Below are 21,842 nucleotides of genomic sequence, written 5' to 3' on the forward strand. Positions count from 1 at the left end.
ATGAGACTACTGGAATGCAAGATGCTGGAGAAAGAGATATGTGCGTTTATAACAACAGCAGATGCCACTTGTGTTCTGAACTTGGCAGTTAAATTGATTTTAAAGGTGGTCTAGAGATTGTAAAACTCGATCACTGAGCATTTTGTTTTGCTTGGAGAGGTCAGAAGCCACGTTTTGGTAGTAAGGGGAAATGGGCTGCTTTCAGACATTTGACTGAAGCATCCTGGAGATATAAATTTAGCTTTAGGTTTCAGTAATATAAGATTTTTTTTTTAAAAGAAATGTAAGTTGGAGCTGGTAGCAGATGTTCCTATTCTATAAGTTTGCTTTACATCAATATGAAAATAAGTGACATTCTTTTTTTTTTTTTAAATTATTTATTTATTTATTTATTTATTTTTGACTGTGTTGGGTCTTCGTTTCTGTGCGAGGGCTTTCTCTAGTTGTGGCGAGGGGGGGCCACTCTTCATCACGGTGCGCGGGCCTCTCACTATCGCGGCCTCTCTTGTTGCGGAGCACAGGCTCCAGACGCGCAGGCTCAGTAGTTGTGGCGCATGGGCCTAGTTGCTCCGTGGCATGTGGGATCTTCCCAGACCAGGGCTCGAACCCATGTCCCCTGCATTGGCAGGCAGATTCTCAACCACTGCGCCACCAGGGAAGCCCAATAAGTGACATTCTTTACAGGTTGAAGGGTTTATTTTTTGTATTGTCAACTGAAAAAATACGCGCAACCTAAAAGTTATGTTTTTTTTTAACATCTTTATTGGAGTATAATTGCTTTACAATGGTGTGTTAGTTTCTGCTGTATCACAAAGTGAATCAGCTATACATATACATATATCCCCATATCTCCTCCCTCTTGCGGCTCCCTCCCACCCTCCCTATCCCACCCCTCTAGGTGGTCACAAAGCACCGAGCTGATCTCCCTGTGCTATGCGGCTGCTTCCTACTAGCTATCTATTTTGCATTTGGTAGTGTATGTAAGTCAATGCCACTCTCTGAGTTATGTTTTATTCGGCGGGAATTTTTAGGACTTTAAGCCCGGGAGGCAGCATCTCAAGTAACCCTGAGAAAACTGCTCCAAGGAGGCGAGGGGGCGGGTTTATGCAACAAAGCGCAGGTAGTCAGGAGCATCAAAAGATTATTGTTAATTAAAGAAAACCAGATACCCCAAGTTAAGGAATTAAGCCCATTTCTATGTATGGGAAGATGCAAGAGTCTGGGCTCACTGAAATCATTCCTTCGATATGTACCTCAACTATCTGGGGCCAGTGTCCTGTGTTTTTGAAGGGAGTGGCTGCAGTCTGATGGCTGCTAGATGGCAGGTATTCTTTCCTTCCTGAGTTGCCTCAGGGCTCACCAGCTTACCTTCTGGTGGTGGCTACAATCCCCGGTGACTGTGACAGCCTCTGTTTACTGATATGGCAGGAAATAATCCATTTCTCAGTATCAAAATAAAGAATGACTTTTCAGAACTGTGAAAAAAAAAAAAAAGTAATGTTAGTTTATCATGCTGATGGTAAGAACAATTGCCCCCAATGCGCTCCTGCATAGTGGATCTTCCTTAGAGCAGCGCCCAGGCGATCGGATCCTGGCCTCAGTTTACAGAGCGAACGTAGAGGCTGACGCGAACCCTGTGCCCCTGCCGGCCGGCGCGCTCGGAGGCGGGGACTGCCTGCCCACTGCCCGCCGCTCCCACTCCGGGCGCGCGCGCGCAGCCGGTGGAGGTGTGCCTGGGCAAGGCGCTGGCGGTCACTTCTCTGTGAACGGAGCAACCAAAACGACTTCTCGCAGAGTTGCAGAAGGTGAAAATGCGCCATTAACTAATTCTGCATAAAGTTCCAGTCACCGCGCAAGAGATGTTCCGTCCACCCACTCCTTAGGAGCTGCCCACTCCTAAGAGGAAGAAAGGCAACTAAGAAGAAGTTCGAGGATGCCGGTTCCGGGAGGCTGTGGCCATGGCGCAGAGGGCGGCCGGCCCCATGTGGTGGGGCTCCGTGCGGTGCTCCCGGTTCTGGTGCTGGTCCTGAGGCTCACGCTGCTCACCGCAGGTAGGGCAGGAGGGAGACAAGGAAGGAGGCAGGAGGGAGAGAAGGAAGGAGGCCGGGAGGGAGGAGGCGTGGCTTTCGCTACGCTGTGAGGTCCGAGTCCGGCTGGGGCTAAATATCTTAAAAAGCCCCAACCAACCCTGAACTCTCTATTGTGAAATGCGGATTCATTTACTGATTCAACAGTTGTATACTGACGCCTACTATGTGCGGAGTCGGCACTTGTACGAGCCTGTGAGCACGCGCTCTGATGTTCTTTAAACCTCTGCCTCTCTTGCATCATGCCAGTTGCTGGAACGGAGGGGCGTGAAATAAATTTACTCTGGGACTTCCCTGGCGGTCCAGTGGCTGAGACTCCACGCTTCCACTGCAGGGGGCACGGGTTTGATCCCGGTTGGGGAACTAAGATCCCGCATGCATGCTGCCAAAACAGGAAGTTTATTTCTCACAGTTCTGGAAGCTGGGAAGTCCATGATCAAGGTGCTGACCGATTTGGTTCCTGGTGAGGGACCCCTTCCTGGCTTGTAGATGAACACTTTCTTACTATATCCTCAGGTTTGGAGAGATATCTCATATTTCTCATGTCTCTTATTTTTTATTTTTATTTATTTATTTTTTGGCTGCGTGGCATGTGGGATCTTAATTCCCCGATCAGGGACCAAACCCATGCCCCCTGCAGTGGAAGCACAAGAGTCTAAACCACTGGACCGCCAGGAAACTCCCTCTCATGTCTCTTATAAGAGCACTAATCTGATTCATGAGGGCTCACCCTCATGACCTAATTATCACCCAAAGGCCCCTCCTCCGAATACCATCACACTGGGGATTAGGCCACAACATATGAATTTGGTGGGGACACAAACAGTCCGTAACACATCCCCCAAACACATTTGTGGATTAGAAGCAACATTGCTAAGATGGCAATACTTGCCAAATTGATTTACAGATTCAGTTCAATTCCTGTTAGAAACTTAGCTGACTTCTTTGTAGAAATTCATAAACTGATTCTCAGATTCCTCTGAAATTGCAAGGCACCCAGCATAGCCAAAACAATCTTGGAAAAAAAAAAAAAAAAGAACAAAGTTGAAGGATTTTATGTGGATTAATGAGGGGCCATGAACTAAGGTCCTTTGTATCTGAAGACCCCTCCCCCTGCCCCCACAAAAAGGGAAGTTGTTTCCCATTATATGACAGTGTTTTAGAGCCCCAGGCCTATGTTTCTTCCGAGGGTCTTCCATAACAGAATTCTCATATTGCCCCAGGTTTTCTGGAAGTGGAGATGGCAGGGAGGACTCAGATGGTTTTCCTGAATGAAAATGCGACTATCTTGTGCAAGATCCCTGGTTTCCCACACCTGGACATCAACAGTATGGGTATCACCTGGTTTCGGAAGGCTCAGGTGTCTGAAACAGAGATCAAACTGTTTGAATTTTTTGGAGACCACAAAGTGGCGTTCCGACCTGGAGCCAACGTGTCTCCATGGAGGCTGAAGAGGGGGGATGCCTCACTGCAGCTGCCTGGGGTCCAACTGTGGGAAGCAGGAGAGTACCGATGTGAGTTGGTGGTCACTCCTCAGAAGGCACAGGGGAGAGTCTGGCTGGAGGTTGTAGGTGAGTGCCTGAGGGCAGTGCCCTGTGATTCCCATGGTGATGGGGCTTGGGGTGGTGATGTAGATGGGCCGAGTGGAGCAGAGCATGGGCCTAGGAGTCAAATAGATGTGGGTTTGAGTCCTGGGCTTCCATGGACTTCTAGACAACTTTGGACAAGTTATTAATCACGCTGAATCTCAATGCCCTTCCCTCTAAACAAATGTAATAGTACTTTTCTAAGAGGATTGATTGTAGGGAGGAGGCTATGAAAAATGCAAGGAAGATGCTTAGAATAGTGTTTGGCCCATTTTAAGTTCGCAGTAAAAGATAGTCAAAGTAATTATATAATTTCCCTGGTGTGTGGACAGTTAGTCTTAAATGAAGAGGTACCTCTGAAAGGTAGCTAGGGAAGGAGAGAGACTGCACTCTGGTTCCATGGATCTGAATCCTATTCTATCTAACTTTGTTGCTTCCAAACTGAGTGATTGGGTCAGCCATTTAACATCGTTACACGTGAATTTTCCCATGTGCAAATGAATTTTCCCTCATTTTGCATGTGCAAAATGAGGTGATAAGTCATACCTGCCTCATAGTGTTCTGAGGATTACACAAGATCATGTATGAAAACGCTCAGCCAGTGCTGTTGTGAGGTAGGTGCTCAGTCAAGATTTATAACAACACTTTTCCCTAAACACGTTTTTGAGCTCCACTTTCTTCTATTATAAATAGGTCAGATACTCTGTGGATGAGCTTGGGGCTGCCATAACAAAACGCCACTGACTGGGTGGCTTAAACAACAGAAATTTATTTTCTCACAATTCTGGAGTCTAGAAGTCTGAGATCAAGGTGACAGCAGGGTTGGTTTCTTCAGAGGCCTCTCTCCTTGGTTTGTAGGTGCTTGTCTTCTCCCTGTGTCTTCACCCCCTCTTCCCTCTGTGTTTGTGTATCCTAATCTCCTCTTCTTATAAAGACATCAGTCATATTAGATGAGGACTCAACCTAATGATCTCATTTAACTTACCAACCTCAATAAAAACCCTACCTTCAAACATCGTCACAGTCTGAGGGACTAGGATTAGGACTTCAACATATGAATTTGGGGGGGCCGTACAATTCAGCCTGTAACTGAGGGGCAGTGTCTGTGAGCCCTCCATAATTGTACTTAAGACTTTGAATGTTTTGTACATATTAATTTTGGTAATGGGCATGTATATTAGAATTCATTTCCTCTGCAACTGACAGAAGGCCTAAAATAAAAGGTATTTTTTTCCAAAAATTAGATACACTTTATTTTTTAGAAGAGTTTTAGATTTACAGAGAAATTGGAAAGATAGTACCGAGTTCCCATATTACTCTTGCCTCCGCACCCCACTTGCCCCATTAGTAGCATCTTGTATTTATGGTATATTTGTTATAATTAATGAACCAATATTGATACATTATTCATTAAAGTCCATAGTTTATTCAGATTTCCTTAGTTTTTTTTCCCCTGATAATTTTCCTTGTTCTGAAGGCTACTTTGAAATTCATATAGCTACTCAAGTTCTCTTTGGGTTAGTATTAGTATGGTATATCTTTCTCAATCCTTTTACTTTTAATCTATTTGGGTCCTCATATTTAAAGTGGGTTTCTTGTAGAAAGCACATGTTTGAGGCTTTTTTTTATCCACTCTGACAGTCTCTGTCTTATACTTGATGTAGTTAGACCATTCATTTAAAGTGATTGTGTATATAGTTGGACTGATATGTATCGTGTTTGTATCTGTTTTCTATTTGATGCCCTTTGTTTTTAAAATTTTTTAAATTTTCCCCCTCTTTTTATGCCTTCTCTGGTTTTAATTGAATATTTTATATGATACCATTTTCTCTCTTTTCTCTGTATATCAATTATACTTATTTAAAATTTATTTTAATGGTTGTCCTAGAGTTTGCAGTGTACATTTACAACTAATTTAAGTCTGCTTTCAAATAACACTGTATTGCTCCATGGGTAGTACAGGTACTTAATAACAGTATTTCCAGTTCTTCTCTCCCATCTCTTATAACATTACTGTCATTCATTTAACTTTTTCATATGCTATAACCACCCAGTACATTGTTGCTATTATTATTTTGAATGAACACAATGATCTGTTAGATCAGTTAAGCATAAGAAAAATAAATGTTTTGTTTTGCCTTCATTTATTCCTTCTCTGACACTCTTCCTTTCTTTTTGTAGATTCTAGTTTCTGACCTATATCATTCTCCATCTCTCTGAAGAACTTCTTTTAACATGTAGCAAAGCAGGTCTACTGGCGACAGATTTCCTCAGTTTTTGTCTATCTGAGAAAGTATACTTCATTTTTGAAGGGTAATTCTTCTGGATATAGGAGTCTAGATTGGTGGGGTTTTCTTTCTTTGAATACTTTAAATATTTCACTCCACTCTCTTCTTGCTTGCATTTAAGAAGTCCCATGTCATCCTTATCCTTGTTCCTCTGTAGATAAGTTATTTTTTTCCTCTGGCTTCTTTCAAGATTTTCTCTTTTGTTTTTTTGCATTTTGAATATGGTATACCTAGGTATAGATTTTTTTTTTCTTTTTTTGGTATTTTTCTGCTTGGTGTTGTCTGAGCTTCCTGGATCTGTGCTTTGGTGTCTGTCATTAATTTTGTAAAATTCTCAGCCATTATTTTTCAAAATGTTTCTTCTGCTCCTTTCTCTTTTCTTCTTCTGGTATTCCTATTACATATGTTACCTTTTGCAGTCATCGCACAGTTCTTGGATATTCTGTTCCCTTCTGGTTTTTTTCCCCATTCTTTTTTCTCTTTGCATTTCAGTTTGGGAAGTTTCTATTGACATTTTTAAGCTAGCTGATTCTTTCCTTGGCACTGTGAAGTTTACTGATGAGCCCATCAGAGGCATTCTTCATTTCTTTTATAATGTTTCTGATTTCTAGCATTTCCTTTTGATTCTATCTTAAAGTTTCCATCTCTCTATTTACATTATCCATCTGTTCTTGCATGTTGTCTGCTTTTTCCATTAGTGCTCTTAACATTTTAATCATTATTTAGAATTCTCTATCCGATAATTCTAAAATCTGTGTCATACGAGAGTCTGGTTCTGAGGCTTGCTTTGTCTTTTCATACTTTTCAGCATGCCTTGTAATTTTTTGTTGAAAACCAGATATTATGTATCAGATAGTAAGAACTGAGGTGAATAGGCTTTTGGTGTGAGAGTCTATGTTGCTTTGGCTAGGCGTTAGGCTGTGTTTAGTGTTAATGCTGTACCTGTAGGTGCCAGAGTTTTCCCCCTTCATTGTTTTGTTTTACTTTCCCTATGAACACCTTAAACAGAGCCTGTGTTTAACAGCTCTCTCAGTTGTAATCTACTGTTATCATTCTGGAGCTCTGTTGATGTAGTGGTAAGGTGTTGTGGAGGAGAAGCAGTCTATAATCTTATGGTTAAATCTCATTCTTTGAGTTGCCTGAACCCCTAGGCTGTCTCACCTTCAGAAGTGTTTCTAGGTGAGGCGGGAAGGCTAGAGGGGGCTGGAGTTGGCTAATCATCACTATCCCAGGTCAGGCAAGACTCTGGCAAAGTCTTTTCCCTTGAGAGCATCCTTTATTATGGAGAATGCACTGGGTATATTTTTAAATAGTTACTTTTCCTCTCCCCACTGCTCAAAATAGGAGGGAATTTTTCTTGGATCTTCACAGTGAGAGCGTGGTGGGATTCTGGGAGGTAAAACTCATGAAAGTGTTGTGACTCCCCCTTAAGACTGGGCCTTTAGGAGTTTTTTATTCTCAGTCTTGTCCACACTTATCCTTTAGCAATTTGTCAGAGTTACTGCTTAAGTGTGTCGACCAGTTTATTACTCCAGTACCTTCTGCTTAAGGTTTTATGATCTCAGCTGTGATTCTCTCAATCTGCCTGTCTTTTTTCAGGGTGGTGGTTTGCCCTGTCACCTCAATTCTCTGATGGATCTAAGAAAAGCTGTGGATTTGCAGTTTGTTCAGCTCAGCTTTTTTTTCCTGTTATGAGGATAGAAGTGATGACTTTAGGTCTTTACATGTCAGAGGGAAGCCAGAAGGCAATAGTGCTTTTAAGAAGGTAGTTTATTTTCCTTTCACAAAAATGTAGCCAACCCAGGGCATGTATGGCAGTTCTGTGATCATCTAGGACCCAGGATCCTTTTGTCTCGTCACTTTGCCATCCTCAACCTGCATTTCCACCTTGTGCTTGGAAGTGGCTTCTCCATCTCCAGCCATGACGTGGTATTGCAGCCATTCTGCAGGAAGGAAGAAGTGGAGGGGGAGAGACACTGTTCTTTTCTTTAAGATACCCTTGTTATTTCAGGAGACTTCTTAGAAGTTGCTCTCACTACTTCTGAATACATCCAAACTTCCAGACCCTTAGTTCACATGCCTACACCCAGCTGCAGAGGAGGGTGGGAGAAGTAGCTTTAACTTGGAGGTGTCATTGAAGAATGGAGATTCGCAGCAGTTAGCAGTCTCTGCCACAACACTGTTCCAAGGCTTTCCTCAGATTCTCAACGGTGTCTATGACACAGAGGGGCTTAAGAAACTCTGCTTTATAAAATTGTGGTGAGTTTCGGGGTCACAGCATATCAGCACCCTTCCAGCACTGGGACCAGCATACCCAGAACATTTAGCCTAGGCAGAATACCATTCAGTTTACTCACCTTTCCTGAAGGCTTGCCATGGGTCTGACATTGGGCTGATAATAAGCAAGTCCCTACCTACCCTCAAGGCATGATTTCTCTCCCCTGGCAGCTCACCCAGTCAGTAGCTTGTTTCTGGAGCAAGCCATGGTGAAAGATAATGAAGACAAACGTATTTTGTGTAAGTCAAGTGGATTCTACCCAGAGGATATTAGCATAACGTGGAAAAGGTGGACCCAGAAGGATCCCCAGTTCCAGGAGCTTTCTGAGGACATCATCACTGGCCCCACCATCAAGAATGAGGATGGTACATTTAATATCACTAGCTACTTGAGGCTGAAGCCCTCTCTGGAAGACAATGTGACCATCTACCAGTGTGTGGTATGGCATGTATCCTCACTCATGTGCCAGAGTTTCAACTTCACCCCAATTCTGATAGGTAAGCATCCCCCTAGACATTTCCCCAACTTTTCATCTTGAGGGGAGTATAATATCAACTTTGGTTCCCACACAGTCTAGGGGAATATGGGGGCCAATAGGGAAGGAGAGAAAGCTTGGTCTGGTGTAGCTCAGCCCCAGAGTCAGCGGTCCAGATTAGGTCCTTAAGCCGGGACAGATGGTCTAATAGGTAGAGAGTGGTGATGACCTGGCTTCCAGGGTCATGGCTCTGGTCCTGCTGGTCCAATGCATCTGCCTAGAGCTGAGGGAGGTAAGGAAGGCAGAGGCTAACTAGTGGCCCTGGGGAATGTGGTCAGGGTGTGCCAGATGGTGCTTGGGATGGCCCTGAAGGGAGAGAGAAATTGTTCCTGGAAGTAAGGACTAGGGATTGTGTGGGTGGGTGGTGTGTGCAGGGATGTGTTTAGGATATGTGTGGGGCATGGGGAATATGAAATTGAAATATGCTTTGTGTGTATGGTATAAGGGATTTGTCTGGGTGATATGTATATGTGTTAGTCCGTATGGGCTGCTATTGGGTTGGCCAAAAGGTTCATTCGTTTTTTTCCATAAGATGGCTCTATTAGCACTTAGTTGTCTTTAACTTCATTCAAAACAGTTTTGTTAGATTGTACATGACAGCTGTCATATCAGTGTGCATTTAAAAAAAGACATCAAAATTGGTAAATTTTTGTGTAGCCATTTTAATATTGAAGATGGAAGAAAAAAAGCAACATTTTTGGCATATTATGCTTTATTATTTCAAGAAAAGTAAAAACGCAACCGAAATGCAAAAAAGATTTGTGCAGTGTATGGAGAAGGTGCTCTGACTCATCAAACGTGTCAAAAGTGGTTTGCGAAGTTTCGTGCTGGAGATTTCTTGCTGGACGATGCTCCACGGTCAGGTAGACCAGTTGAAGTTGATAGCGATCAAATCAAGACATTAATTGAGAAGAATCAACATTATACCACGCGGGAGATAGCCAACATACTCAAAATATCCAAATCAAGCGTTGAAATTCATTTGCACCAGCTTGGTTATGTTCATCTCTTTGATGTTTGGGTTGCACGTAAGTTAAGCGAAAAAAACCTTCTTGACCGTATTTCTGCATGCAATTCTCTACTTAAACATAACGAAAATGTTCTGTTTTTAAAACAAATTGTAACGGGCGATGAAAAGTGGGTACTCTATAATAATGTGAAACGGAAGAGATCGTAGGCAAGCGAAATGAACCACCACCAACCACACGAAAGGCCAGTCTTCATCCAAAGAAGGTGATGTGTATATGGTGGGATTGGAAGGGAGTCCTCTATCATGAGCTCCTTCCGGAAAACCAAACGATTAATTCCAACAAGTACTGCTCCCAGTTAGACCAACTGAAAGCAGTACTCGACGAAAAGCGTCCAGGATTAGTCAACAGAAAATACATAATCTTCCATCAGGATAATGTAAGACCGCATGTTTCTTTGATGACCAGGCAAAAACTGTTACAGCTTGGCTGGGAAGTTCTGATTCATCTGCTGTATTCACCAGACATTGCACCTTTGGATTTCCATTTATTCTGGTCTTTACAAAATTCTCTTAATGGAAAAAATTTCAATTCCCTGGAAGACTATAAAAGGCACCTGGAACAGTTCTTTGCTCAAAAAGATAAAAAGTTTTGGGAAGATGGAATTATGAAGTTGCCTGAAAAACGGCAGAAGATAGTGGAACAAAAGGGTGAATACGTTGTTCAATAAGTTCTTGGTGAAAATGAAAAATGTGTCTTTTATTTTTACTTAAAAATCGAAGGCACGTTTTGGCCAACCCAATACAACAAATTGCCACAGACTGGGTCACTTTATAAACAACAGAACTTTATTTTTCACAGTTCTGGAGGCTGGAATTCTGAGATTAGTGTGCCACCATGGCTAAGTGAGAGCCCTTTTCCAGGTTTCAGACTTCTCATGGTGTCCTCACATTGTGGAAGGGGCGAGGGATCTCTCAAGGGCCTCCTTTATAAGGCACTAATCTGACTCATGAGGGCTCCACCCTCATGACCTAAAGCTCCCCAAATCCCCACCTCCTAATACCATCATATTGGGCATTAGGATTTCAACATAAGAATTTTGAGGGGAGATAGACATTCAGTCTTTAGCAGTATACAAGTGATATAGGGTAGTGTAGTAGTATGGAAGCTTTGAACGTGTGCATGGCATGTGTATATTGTATGTGGTGTTTGATATTGCGGTGTTTTTCTGGCAAGTGCTAAGCAGGCTGTTTGATGTGTGGAGGTGTTAAGTGATAGGATGGAGGACGCAAAGACGTGTGGCAGAAGGTTGGTGGTTCTATCTCTGACAGGGAAGATGACACACAACCACACAGATCCTAGAAGCAGTCGTGTGGTCTCTTTGGCCCCTACCAGTAGGTTTCCTCTTAATGTTCTCCTCTTCTTTCTCTCTGCAGAATCTGAGAAGAAAACTGACTCGTGGATTGTTTGGTTGTGTATTGGATTGATCTTTACTGGACTGATCTTAGTAATTTTATTTTTATATTTTTTTCTTTGGAAAAGGTAAGAGGCTGCAAAGCAAAGTTTAGACTTATGTTTTGGAGTAGGCTCTGGGAGTTCAGAACTCACGGCCAATGCATGGTGTTGGGGAGTTCTCAGGGTTGATGCTGGGATATTCTGAGTGTGTTTATGGTGTGTGGCTTTTTCTGATGTGTTGGGGAGGAACTGTCTCATTTGGTCTCCATGTGGTGGCCTGGGACTCTGGGGAGATGCATTGTAAAGCCCCTCTGCCTTCTCATAATAAAGTCTCACTGTAAATCAAACCTGACCTCATTGTTCACACCAGGCCTGTGAATGATGTGGGCTGCACTAGTGTTCTCACATATAGAATCCATAGCTCAGAGAGGGGAATTCCTTCCCCCAGTTGCTCATATTTTTTTAATAGCTCAATGAGATAACTTACCACCCAGATTTTACTGGTTTAACCAAGAACTTCTAACCCTAGTGAGGGTGTTTCCAAACTAAAACATGTTTCCAAACATGTTTATCCCTCTGGCCCACATAGCAAATAAAATAACTCAAGCTGTTGTTGAGACCAGTGTAAATGTGTTGGTTAAATGGTTCTAGGTAATAAAATTGCCTCCAGTTATTTATGAGCCTGCCAAGGCAGAATCTGTGCAATAGCTAATATATCTCATTATAAATGCTTTAGGAAAAGCAGAACAATCCATTAATCAAGAAAAAAGGCTGTTTGTCTAAAGTTGGCCAACTGATTCATAGAGCCTGCTGGAGGGTGAGAGACACTGGAATCAGAGCCTGCTACAGGATGAGAGACCCTGGAAGCTGGAGCTAGTTGCTCTAGTGGAGGCCAGTCTAGATCAGATGACAGCCACCAGACATGTAAGCAAATCTAGCTAAGATCATCAGCACCAACAGAACCAACTCTCAAATGCATGAGAAATACTTATTTTTTCTTTTTCTTTTTCTTTTTTTTCGGGGGTGGGCTGTGTCACGGCATGTGGGATCTTAGTTTTCCTGGCCAGAGATTGAACCCGTGTCCCCTACGGTGGAAGCGTGGAGTCGTAACCACTGGAGCACCAGGGAAGTCCCTTTTTTTTTCTTTCTTTCTTTCTTTTTTTGAGAAATACTTATTTTTTCACAGCCACTGTGTTTTAGGGTGGCTTGTTACGTATCAAAAGCTAACTGATACAGCTCCCCAGGAAGTTGAATTTTGACCCAAAAGTGTGGTTACCATGGAGATGTGCTGCTGAGACCCCCTCCAAGACAGAGCCTGCTATGAAGAGTATACTTAGCCACCATGTTCCAGCTATGGCATCTCCGGGATCTGCTGTAGCTTTTGAGCTTATGCCATGCTCTCCTGGCCAGCCAATGGCTGATCAAGGCAGGAATCTTTGGAGCTCCCTGTTGGGGTGGCTGAGATTTTCTTGGAGTTGCACCGTCATCTGACGCTCTTGCTAGCCAATCTTCCTTTCTTCCTCCCTTCACAGGTATCAGACCTATGTCAAAGTTTCAGTCAGAACTGTAGTTATTTACTTCCCTCTGGTTTACCCTGGAGTATCTTCTCTTCCCCAATAATAATGGCATTATGGGAAAAACTGGAGTTGATCAAGTGAAGAGTACGCAGAGGCAGGGCTGCGTAATAAATTGTGTAGTGTATCACTGCTTCACTCATTGGCATCAGTGCCTGGAAGGACCTAAGTATGGGGGAAAGACAGAAGTTCACACTCCTGTACCCAGGTTGGCCAGTCTAGGTAGCCTGACTTTCACATCACTCCAGAGTTGGGCCAGCCCAGAGTGGAAATAGAGTAGCGTGTAGGTAGATGAAGATGTACAATGCCCCAATCAGGTGGTCCTGGCACAGAGGATGCCAGTAATCTAGATTCTAATGCAACAAACCCACTCTTTGGAACTCAGTTCTGACCTTAATCCCATTGTTCGGCCTTTCCGCAACTCCTTTCAAGTTGGAACAGATCTGTTGTTCTTCAGGCCTGCCCCAGTCTAGGGTCAGCAGCATTCATGTCTTCTTCCCCCAAGTCTTCTGCATGTCTTGGTACAATAGGGTGTCTGACACTGCACCTGGGGAGACCTCAGAGGTGAGCCCAGAGATGTGTGGGGATCCAGGGCTACTCCCTGCAGCAAGCTCCCTAGGAAAGTTCTCCCTAAAAGAAGATGTTGGAGAGGAACTCAAGAGCAGGACAGAGCTGGGAGGATGCTACCTGAGGAGAACGGGTTCCATAGAAGCTGGGTGAGTCCTCCCCAGCAGAAAGGCTGGAGGTCCACCTTAGTGGGCCACATGTGGGCCATGCGGTGACTGGCTGGAGATGCCAAATCCAGAGGCGTTAGGCCTGAGCAGGTTTCCAGTATGGCTAGTGGGCTAGTTTTTCCAGACTAGCAATTCAGTTTCACTACTGAAGAGGGTGGCTTGGCTTCCCTCCTCTCTTGAACTCAGGACTGAGGCCCAGGACACATGTCACAACACCTGGTGTGAGTTGGGGACAGACAGGAGTGGCAGATGTGCCCCATTAGTCTGCATTGCCACCTGACTGGCTGTGGGGAAGGTAGCCTGGAAAGTAGGGACCCCAGTCCATTTGCAAGAAGGCGGAAGATGGAGGGTTCATCATGCACTGGGTGGGAGAAAGTGTTGGTGAGGTCCTGTAATAGGGAAGAACCTTTGTATTCTATTACGAGTTAATCACTAAAGGGATGTTGCCTATAAGCTTAAATTATACATAATGGCCCGTCCCTGGGAACCCTGCCTCCCACGTGATGAGCATTAAGCTAAAATACCTTTGTTTAGCTCAAAGGAAACATCCTGACCAGGCCCACCTGTGAATGACTGCAGCAAGGAAGAAATTAACACATCCCCTCTGGAGGCTGACCGGAACCAGGGCATGTTTGACTTTACCCCCTCCCCTTTTAGTATAAAAGAAGCCTGAATTCTGACTCATGCAAGATGGTTCTTAGGGGCACAAGCGCACCACCTTCTCCGTCTGCTGGCTTTATGAATAAAGTCGCTGTTCTTTGCCTCAACAACTCGTCTCTTGATTTATTGGCCTGGCATGCGGCGAGCAGTACAAGCTTGGACTCAGTTAACAGTCCCTCTGGCTCCCTTGGTGTTTTGGACGTGATCTAGGCTGTCACTTATCATAGCTGAGTCTGTGTCAGTCTCAAATCTGGGACCTTCCTGAGTTATGCTTTCCCTTCCTGTTCTTGGTCTAGAGACATGACAGTTGAGAGCAAGGGGGCACCCCTAGAAAAAGGTGGCACTCAGGAAATTGGGACTGTGCAGCAGGGGGAAGGGAGCAGGGCTGTGGTTTGAGACAGACTTGGGTTCAAATCTTGGGCCTGCCACTTACTAGCTGTGAGATGTTAGCAAGTTAACACCAAGTCTGATCCCAATTCCTCATCTGCAAACCCAGAGAACAGTGCCTCTGTCAGCAATGGACCACAGTGACATGAGCTACATCCTTGGGATCTGGAGAGCCAGTTCTGCACACAGGGTGTGGACGAGCTTGGACTGCTCCATCTGCTCTCATGTGACGCCCAATGCTGTCCTGGAGGCGGAATATCAGAAACAAAATTCTCACAAAAGTTCCTGCTGGGCTGAGTGGAGCTCAGGGGAGCTCCCTTGTCTAGTTTAGACAAGTGCCTTAAAAAGGGGGTGCCCCCACATGGTGGGAGCACTACCAGTGGACAAGAACATCCGGTGGAGGGTGTCAAGGAAGGGCTGGTCCAGCTGTCCCTCCATGCCTGGAACTTTCCAGCTCCTCCCTGAGCTAAGCCTAAAGGCTAGGGGTCTCAGAGCCGAAAGCCTAGGACCAGTGGTTCTGAGTTTTGGGGATCAAGTAGGTCTTGTCTGTGGTCAGCAGGTGGCGCTGAGCCCTCAGTTCTGCCGGTTCACTGTCACCAGCTGTTTAAGGTGCATGAGGGAGTGGAGGAAGGTTACTCTGGATGGTCCCCAGAGAAGGTGCTGCCCAGGAGCTTCTCATTAGTGAGTCTGGCCCCCTCCTCTGGTCTTAAGGACAGCCAAGCTGAGTCCCAAGAGCCAGGCACTGTCCCCAGAACTCTGGGCCAACTCTGAGTAGCTTCTCATCCCTTCTTCCTCTAAACCAGAAACAGGTCAGCTCAGCAAGGAATCAGTGTTGGGGGTCTGTGGGTGCAGAGAGGGGGCATCTTAGAGCTTCGACCAGCAGCTTCCTGGCCGTTCGGCCCTGCCTCTGGAGTAGCCTGGGACAAACTCACTGATCCAGCCAAAGCCCTCTGCAGGCCTCAAACTGCAGCATTGACCTTGGCTTGTTGTCCTGTACATTATCCATCATTCATTCATTCATTCATTCAGCACTTACTCAGGGCCAGTCACAGTGCTGAATCAGGCACAGTCCCTGACCTCAAGGAGCCATGGACTTGGGGATGGGGAGACGGACCCATAAACACAGGCAAAAGTAGAATGCCCACAAGCACAGAGGAAGGGAAGGGACCATCGCTTCCTAGAGGAATCAGGGGAGGCTTCAAGGAGGCATCACTTGGCTTGGACCTTAATGGATTTCAACAGGTAGAGATGAGGCTTGGGCAGTCCAGGCAAAGGGAATAAGTAAGCAAAAGCTCAGATGTAGGAAGATAAATACAAGGAGGGGATACTGAGGCTGCCAGTGGGACGGCTGGTTGCACAGTGTCCTGGCCAGAGAACAGTAAGCTGTAAGGCTGGAAAGCAGGCAAAGCCTGAAATGACTGGTCACAGGTCTAACCTTGACCAGCAGGTGATGAGGAACTACTGGAGGCACTTGACATTGGAGAGAATGATGTCTTTTAATAAGACCACTCTGGTGGCTACATGGCAGATGGTGTGCAGAGGATGAGATGGAGACAAGAAGCCCAGGTAACAGGTGCAGTCACAGCCCCTGTCATCGGGGTCTGAGCTGGGAGGGGACATTGTGTAGAAAGTAAGACCAGGCAGAGAAACGCATCACCAGGGGACATATAACAGCACCTTCTCTCAGCATTTGCTTGCTCAGTTGTCTCATCACGTGGCTGATTGAACAGCAGTCTCAACAGTTAACATTTATTGAGCACTGGTTATGGACGAGGCACTCAAGCATTTGACATAACGCTTTTCACTTACTCCAACAATTCTATGAGGTAGGTACTATTAGTATCCCCACTTTATAGATGAGGCAACTGAGGCACAGAGAGGTTAAGTTATGTGACAAAGGTCTTAGAACTCAAGCAGCTGTTTTGAGAGCTAACGCTCCAACTGCCACACTAATGCCTGTGACATACCCGCCTCTCTCCTTGAGCCCCTCGGCCTTCCATCAGTCCCCTGGGAGTGGAGGCAGGGCTCAGGGCTATAAGCCTGATGGGTGCCCAACTGAGATGGTCAGACGGTCTTGTAAGGCTGGACTACCGAAGGCAGGAAGGGGAAGTCTCTGAACTGGGGGAAGAGGGCCAGCCCCAGGTCCCTTTCCTGGCCTCCCAGCTAGGGTCCATGGCACCTCTGAGATGTAGGCTGGCAGCTGCCAGCCCCTGCTCTCCCTGCCCACCAGCAAGAACAGCCCAGAGTTTAGGTCACGAAGGGGGAGGCTTTATTGACAATGGAGAAGGCAGAATTCTGGGCAAGTACACACAGCACTGCTCCAAGAGTCCGGCTTGGGGGTCAAGCCTGCCAGGACCGAGGGCCTTTTTGCCTCAGGGACCTCACCCACCCCTTCCATCCTGAGCTTTCCAACATCTCCTTTTCTAGCAACCCAAAGGCCCTCCGTGGCCACCCTCTTGACAAAGTGAGTGGCAACCACTGCGGGGGGGAGCCAGGCCAGAGTACAGTCTGAGGCCTGCCAAACGTGGTGGGCCCAGGACCCCAGTCTCTCCCCAGCCTCTTTCAGCTTGGCACGCCAGGGTCCGCCCCAGCCCACTCCAGCCTCCCAGGGCCGGGGACAGAATGGGAGCAGGCAGGTGCAGCAGCCCCAGCCCCTGGAGCCCCCATTGAAGAAGCCTTGGGGTCAGGGGTAAGGGGCCCGTCTCCCCTTCCCCGTGCCTGGGCAGGGCTCAGCAAGGTAAGCCTCCTGGTGCCATTTCCTCTCTGCCAAGCCCGCCCCAGGGAGGCTCCACATCTCCAACCCTCCAGCTAGACTGTGCTCCCTCATTGCCTGCCCTCCCCAGCAGGCCAGGCCCACCCTTTTGGCCATCACCTTTTCAGAGACCAAGTAGGGGCTGGGGCCTCACCACAGGCATCTCTCAGGGCCACAGAAACAGAGCAGCAGGCCTCCCATCTGGGGACTGTTCTTCCCCAGCCACCCGCCCGGCTTGCAGCCGGTCAGTCGTGGCGGCCAAGGACTAGATGGGAGTCCCAGCTTTAGGGCCTGACACTTCTCACAGCTCCCCTAGCCTGGGGCGGGGTCGGGGGGAAAGCCAGTCCTGAGTTGGGCCTGGGAGGAGCAGGGACAAAAATAACCCGGTACAGGCTCCTGCTGAGGCCAGAAATAGAGTAGCGACAAGTGCCTTGCAACACCCTGGGCGAGCAGCAGGCGGGGAGGCTGAGATGAGGAGGGCCCAGCCTCTTAACAGGTCCTGTCCTGGCCGAGGGGCCCGCACCACGTCCGCTCTACATACCATGCCACACTGGCCTGCACACACATGAGGAGGGGGGCCCAAGGGAGCAGGGCTCAGGACAGGGAATCTGGAGAGATGCTGAACTTGGCCTTGGCCTTGGCCACGGCCATGCTGCGCTTGCGCAGGGACCCGCGGGCGAGGGTCAGGATATCCAGCAGGCTGGGGTCCTCATCCAGCTGGCGGGCCGTGCAGAGCGGCGTGGGCACTTTGATGGTGTTGCCAAACTTGGAGTAGTCCACAGAGTAGCGGCCATCCTCCTCGGACACGATGGGTACAAAGCGCTGGCCCCACAGGATCTCGTCGGCCAGGTAGGAGGTGCGGGCCTGGGTGGTGATGCCCGTGGTTTCCACCACACCTTCCAGGATGACAACGATCTCAAGGTCGTGATGGTGGTGCAGGTCGCAGGGCGCCAGGTCATAGAGCGGGCTCTTGGCGTCAATGACGTGGTAGATGATGAGGGGAGCCACCAGGAAGATGTTATTGCCACCCACACCACTCTCCATGGGGATGTCCAACTGGTGGAGGGGTACCACCTCGCCCTCAGGGCTGGTGGTCTTGCGCACCACCTGCATGTGGATGGTGGCGCTGATGATCATGCTCTTGCGGAGGTCGCCCACGCGCAGCATGAAGCAGAGGCGGCTGTGGCGCAGGGCAATGACGGCATGCTTGCTGAAGATGAGGGTCTCAGCCCGCCGGTGGGCCTGGGCAGTCTTCATGAAGATGCAGCCCAGCATGATGGCATTGATCATGAGCCCCACGATGTTCTGCACAATGAGGATCAGGATGGCCAGAGGGCACTCCTCGGTCACCATGCGCCCGCCGAAACCGATGGTCACCTGTACCTCAATGGAGAAAAGGAAGGCAGATGAAAAGGAGTGGATGCTGGTGATGCAGGGCACAGCAGCAGCCTCACCAGGGGCCAGGTCACCGTGGGCGAAGGCGATGAGCCACCAGACCATGGCAAAGAGCAGCCAGCTGCACAGGAAGGACATGGTGAAGATGAGCAGCGTGTATGGCCACTTGAGGTCCACCAGCGTGGTGAACACGTCCTGCAGGAAGCGACCTTGCTCCCGGATGTTCTTGTGGGCCACGTTGCAGTTGCCATTCTTGGACACGAAGCGGGCTCTCCGCTCACGGGCACGGTACCGGGGCTCTGTCGGGTCCTCTGCTAGCCGCGTCAGCACATACTCCTCAGGGATGATGCCTTTGCGGGACAGCATGGCTCCAGCGACCACCAGGGGGAGGTCTCCCCCATGGGGGAGGAGCAACCACCTGACTGAGCCTTCAGCCTACTGTGGGGTTTCCGCCCTGGGACCACCCTAAGTCTGCACCGGCCTCACTTCTGAGATGCCTCCCCAGCTAGACTCATCCTCACCTCCACCTGGCCCCTCCTTCACTTTATACCAGCCTCACACCTCAGCCCACCTGCCCACTGCCTACTGAACCCCCCACTCTGCCTGTTCCCCACCTGGCTCTGGATCCCAGCTCAGCTCTCCTCCACTCGCTGACCACCCCTGGGCGTCTCCCTAGGACCCTTCTCCCCACTCAGCCTTCTTTCTCAACCCACCTCTCCCACCTGGGAACGTCACACCTCCGGATCTTACCAACCGACCACACCCCACACAACCCGCACCGTGTTTCCCGCCTCACCCGTTTCTGCCCCGGGCTCCCCTCCAAGCTCCAGTTTCATACCGTCTCACCTCCTGGTACCTCTTTCCTACCCCACCCTCCGTAGCGCTCTCGCCGCTCTCCGATCTCCCTCTAGCTCTCGTCCTCTCTGTCTCCTTGGGATCCTCCGCCCTCCAGAGTCACCACCCCACCCAGCTCCACTCCTGATCCCCTCGCCCCCAGCGCGACCTGGCTGGCGAGGCCCACTCTAAGCCGCGGCCTCCCGGCTCTGCGCCGGCAGCACGCACGCCGGCGCCGCGACCCCGCCCGCCGCTCCGTCCCTGCCACCCCCCGCTCCTCGTCGCGGCACCTGCTCCTGCTCATCAAGCCGCAGTCCTCGCCTCCCCGCCCCCTCCTGCTGCCCGGGCGCTCGCGGAGGGCCGTCCGCCGGTCCTTCTGTGTGTCAGTCGGCCCGCGGAGACCGACCTGTGCTAGGTGGGGTAGAGAATTGAGGACACCGAGCGCCGGAGGCGTGGAGTGGGGACCGGGGGCCGCCAGGGGGAGCCCGACCTATTCCTGGGCTGGAGGGCTGGCGGGCACAAGTGCAAGCCCCGCCCCTCGCCATTCACCTCCCACCGCCTTCCTTCTCCCGGCTCACTTCGTCTGGCCTTGGGAGTTTTACCAATCAGATGGACCAAAGAGGTTCCTCCCAGACCACGCGCTAAGAAATTAGGGCAGGGCAGGGCAGGGCAGGGCAGGGCGGGGCGGGGCGGGGCGGGGGGGCGTGAAGGGAGTCGTGACCCGCCCTCCCATTCTGGGGACCGATGCTCTGTCGCCCTGGTCCCACCGCAATTTTCCCATCCTGGGTTGGGTCAATATCCGCCTGGGTTTTGTGGGCTCCCAGCGAAAGGCGGTACCGAGGAGCTGTGTCACCAACCTGGTGACTGGGGTTGGGGCGGGGAGATTAGGTGGCCCGAGGACTCCTAACTGACCGCTTCTTTTCTTTGGCGATGATTTTAGTATTTTCAGAGTCACGAATCCTTTGAGGGTCTGATGAAAGCCACGGACTTCCGGGGGGAGGGGTGGAGATGTACCTTAGTAGGTGTAGAAACATAGTTTAATACCCACTACAGGGGATGCTGGATGCTGCAGCCAGAAGCCTGGGTGGTTGCATCTTCTCAATCATGACCCACACTTTCAATCCCACCCCTGCATTTTATTTTATCTTATTTTATTATTTATTTATTTAAAATTTTAAAAAATTTATTTATTTTATTTATTTATTTTTGGCTGTGTTGGGTCTCGTTGCTGTGCGTGGGCTTTCTCTAGTTGCAGCGAGCGGGGGCTCCTCTTCGTTGAGGTGCGCAGGCTTCTCATTGTGGTGGCTTCTCTTGTGGAGCACGGGCTCTAGGCACTTGGGCTTCAGTAGTTGTGGCACGCAGGTTCAGCAGTTGTGGCTCGCAGGATCTAGAGTGCAGGCTCAGTAGTTGTGGCACACGGGCTTAGTTGCTTCGCGGCATGTGGGATCTTCCCGGACCAGGGCTCCAACCCGTGTCCCCTGCATTGGCAGGCGGATTCTTAACCACTGCGCCACCAGGGAAGCCCCCACCCCTGCATTTTAAAGGGGGTTTGAGCTACTGGCACTTGCTTTACACCTCCTTACACCTGCAGCCTGAGGAGCTGTGTCAGGGCTGGTTTGGGCACTGGGGGTCCTAAGCTCTTGGCCTGAAGAGGAGTGGCGTTTCTACTGCAGGCATCAACCTAGGATTGTCCTGTGGCTTGGGGCCCCTCTACTACTCATGGTAGATCTTGGGCTATACTACCAGAGATGCAGTGCTTAGGGTGGGGAAGGGAAAATAGGGTGAGCAGAGAGGGCAGCTCAAGGAGACAGAGTTACACAGGAAAACTCTGGGGCAACTATGGCTGCTCAGCCATCAGAAAAGGAACCTTGGAGAGTCTTCCCAGGGAGTTCAGATACTATCGCAGAAACCCCTGGGGTCCAAGGAGGATGGACTAGTTATTTTGTGTGGTCCAAAGTATAAACCAGTATAGACACTGGAACAGAGGCAGGCTTTGATTTCACGTATGGAAGAGTCAGTTCTAATTACCAGAGATGACCCTCATCTATGGGGTATCCAAGTCGAGGCTGGCACACCATCAGGGGAGCTATTGAGGAATTTGGGCTAGGATGGCCTTAGGCATCTCTGCAAGACTTCAGTGTGAGCTGTGACGTGCCCCTGTGCCCTTGCTACTTCCCTTTAATCCCTTGGCTGGTCGTAGGCATGGGGTGGGGGGGGCGGTGGGAATCCTCTTTTCCCTCCTTAGGCTCTGCTCCTGGGAGGCCCAACAGTGGAGGGAGTGCTGGGCCCCCAGAGGCATCTCAGAGCTG

General features: G+C 48.7%; 2 protein-coding genes across 6 annotated transcripts; one reads left to right on the forward strand and one right to left on the reverse strand.

The window, feature by feature from the left end:
* The first annotated feature begins 1,700 nt into the window (after positions 1-1,700).
* On the forward strand, positions 1,701-14,275 carry NCR3LG1 (natural killer cell cytotoxicity receptor 3 ligand 1). 3 transcript variants are annotated; one of them, XR_011075490.1, is made up of 6 exons: positions 1,701-2,051; positions 3,311-3,658; positions 8,410-8,736; positions 11,179-11,284; positions 11,934-12,121; positions 14,040-14,275. XR_011075490.1 is itself a non-coding variant. In XM_068556487.1 (5 exons), the coding sequence occupies exons 1-5, from the start codon at positions 1,934-1,936 to the stop codon at positions 14,056-14,058; spliced, it is 918 nt and encodes a 305-aa protein (XP_068412588.1). In that variant the 5' UTR covers positions 1,701-1,933; the 3' UTR covers positions 14,059-14,275. The 3 variants fall into 3 exon arrangements, 2 of the variants coding, with proteins under 2 accessions (XP_068412588.1, XP_068412586.1); XM_068556487.1 differs by lacking the exon at positions 11,934-12,121; XM_068556485.1 differs by lacking the exon at positions 14,040-14,275 and having other exon boundaries at positions 11,934-12,327.
* A 3,623-nt stretch (positions 14,276-17,898) lies between these two features.
* KCNJ11 (potassium inwardly rectifying channel subfamily J member 11) lies at positions 17,899-19,963 on the reverse strand. Of its 3 annotated transcripts, none has more exons than XM_068555726.1 (2): positions 19,824-19,963; positions 17,899-18,820 (listed from the first exon to the last, which is right to left on the reverse strand). In XM_068555726.1, the coding sequence occupies exons 1-2, from the start codon at positions 19,835-19,837 to the stop codon at positions 17,899-17,901; spliced, it is 936 nt and encodes a 311-aa protein (XP_068411827.1). In that variant the 5' UTR covers positions 19,838-19,963. The 3 variants fall into 3 exon arrangements, with proteins under 3 accessions (XP_068411827.1, XP_068411826.1, XP_068411825.1); XM_068555725.1 differs by lacking the exon at positions 19,824-19,963 and adding an exon at positions 18,992-19,065; XM_068555724.1 differs by lacking the exon at positions 19,824-19,963 and having other exon boundaries at positions 17,899-19,065.
* Positions 19,964-21,842: the final 1,879 nt, after the last annotated feature.

This window comes from Eschrichtius robustus, chromosome 11, assembly GCF_028021215.1.
Source record: "Eschrichtius robustus isolate mEscRob2 chromosome 11, mEscRob2.pri, whole genome shotgun sequence".
Classification (NCBI taxonomy): Eukaryota; Metazoa; Chordata; class Mammalia; order Artiodactyla; family Eschrichtiidae; genus Eschrichtius; species Eschrichtius robustus.

Coding starts and splice junctions, on each gene's coding strand:
- NCR3LG1 (XM_068556485.1), top strand. CDS start 1,934: ATGCCGGTTCCGGGAGGCTGTGGCCATGGCGCAGAGGGCGGCCGGCCC. Junction 2,052..3,310: donor GCTCACGCTGCTCACCGCAG/GTAGGGCAGGAG, acceptor ATATTGCCCCAG/GTTTTCTGGAAGTGGAGATG. Junction 3,659..8,409: donor AGTCTGGCTGGAGGTTGTAG/GTGAGTGCCTGA, acceptor CTCCCCTGGCAG/CTCACCCAGTCAGTAGCTTG.
- KCNJ11 (XM_068555724.1), bottom strand. CDS start 19,065: ATGCTGTCCCGCAAAGGCATCATCCCTGAGGAGTATGTGCTGACGCGG.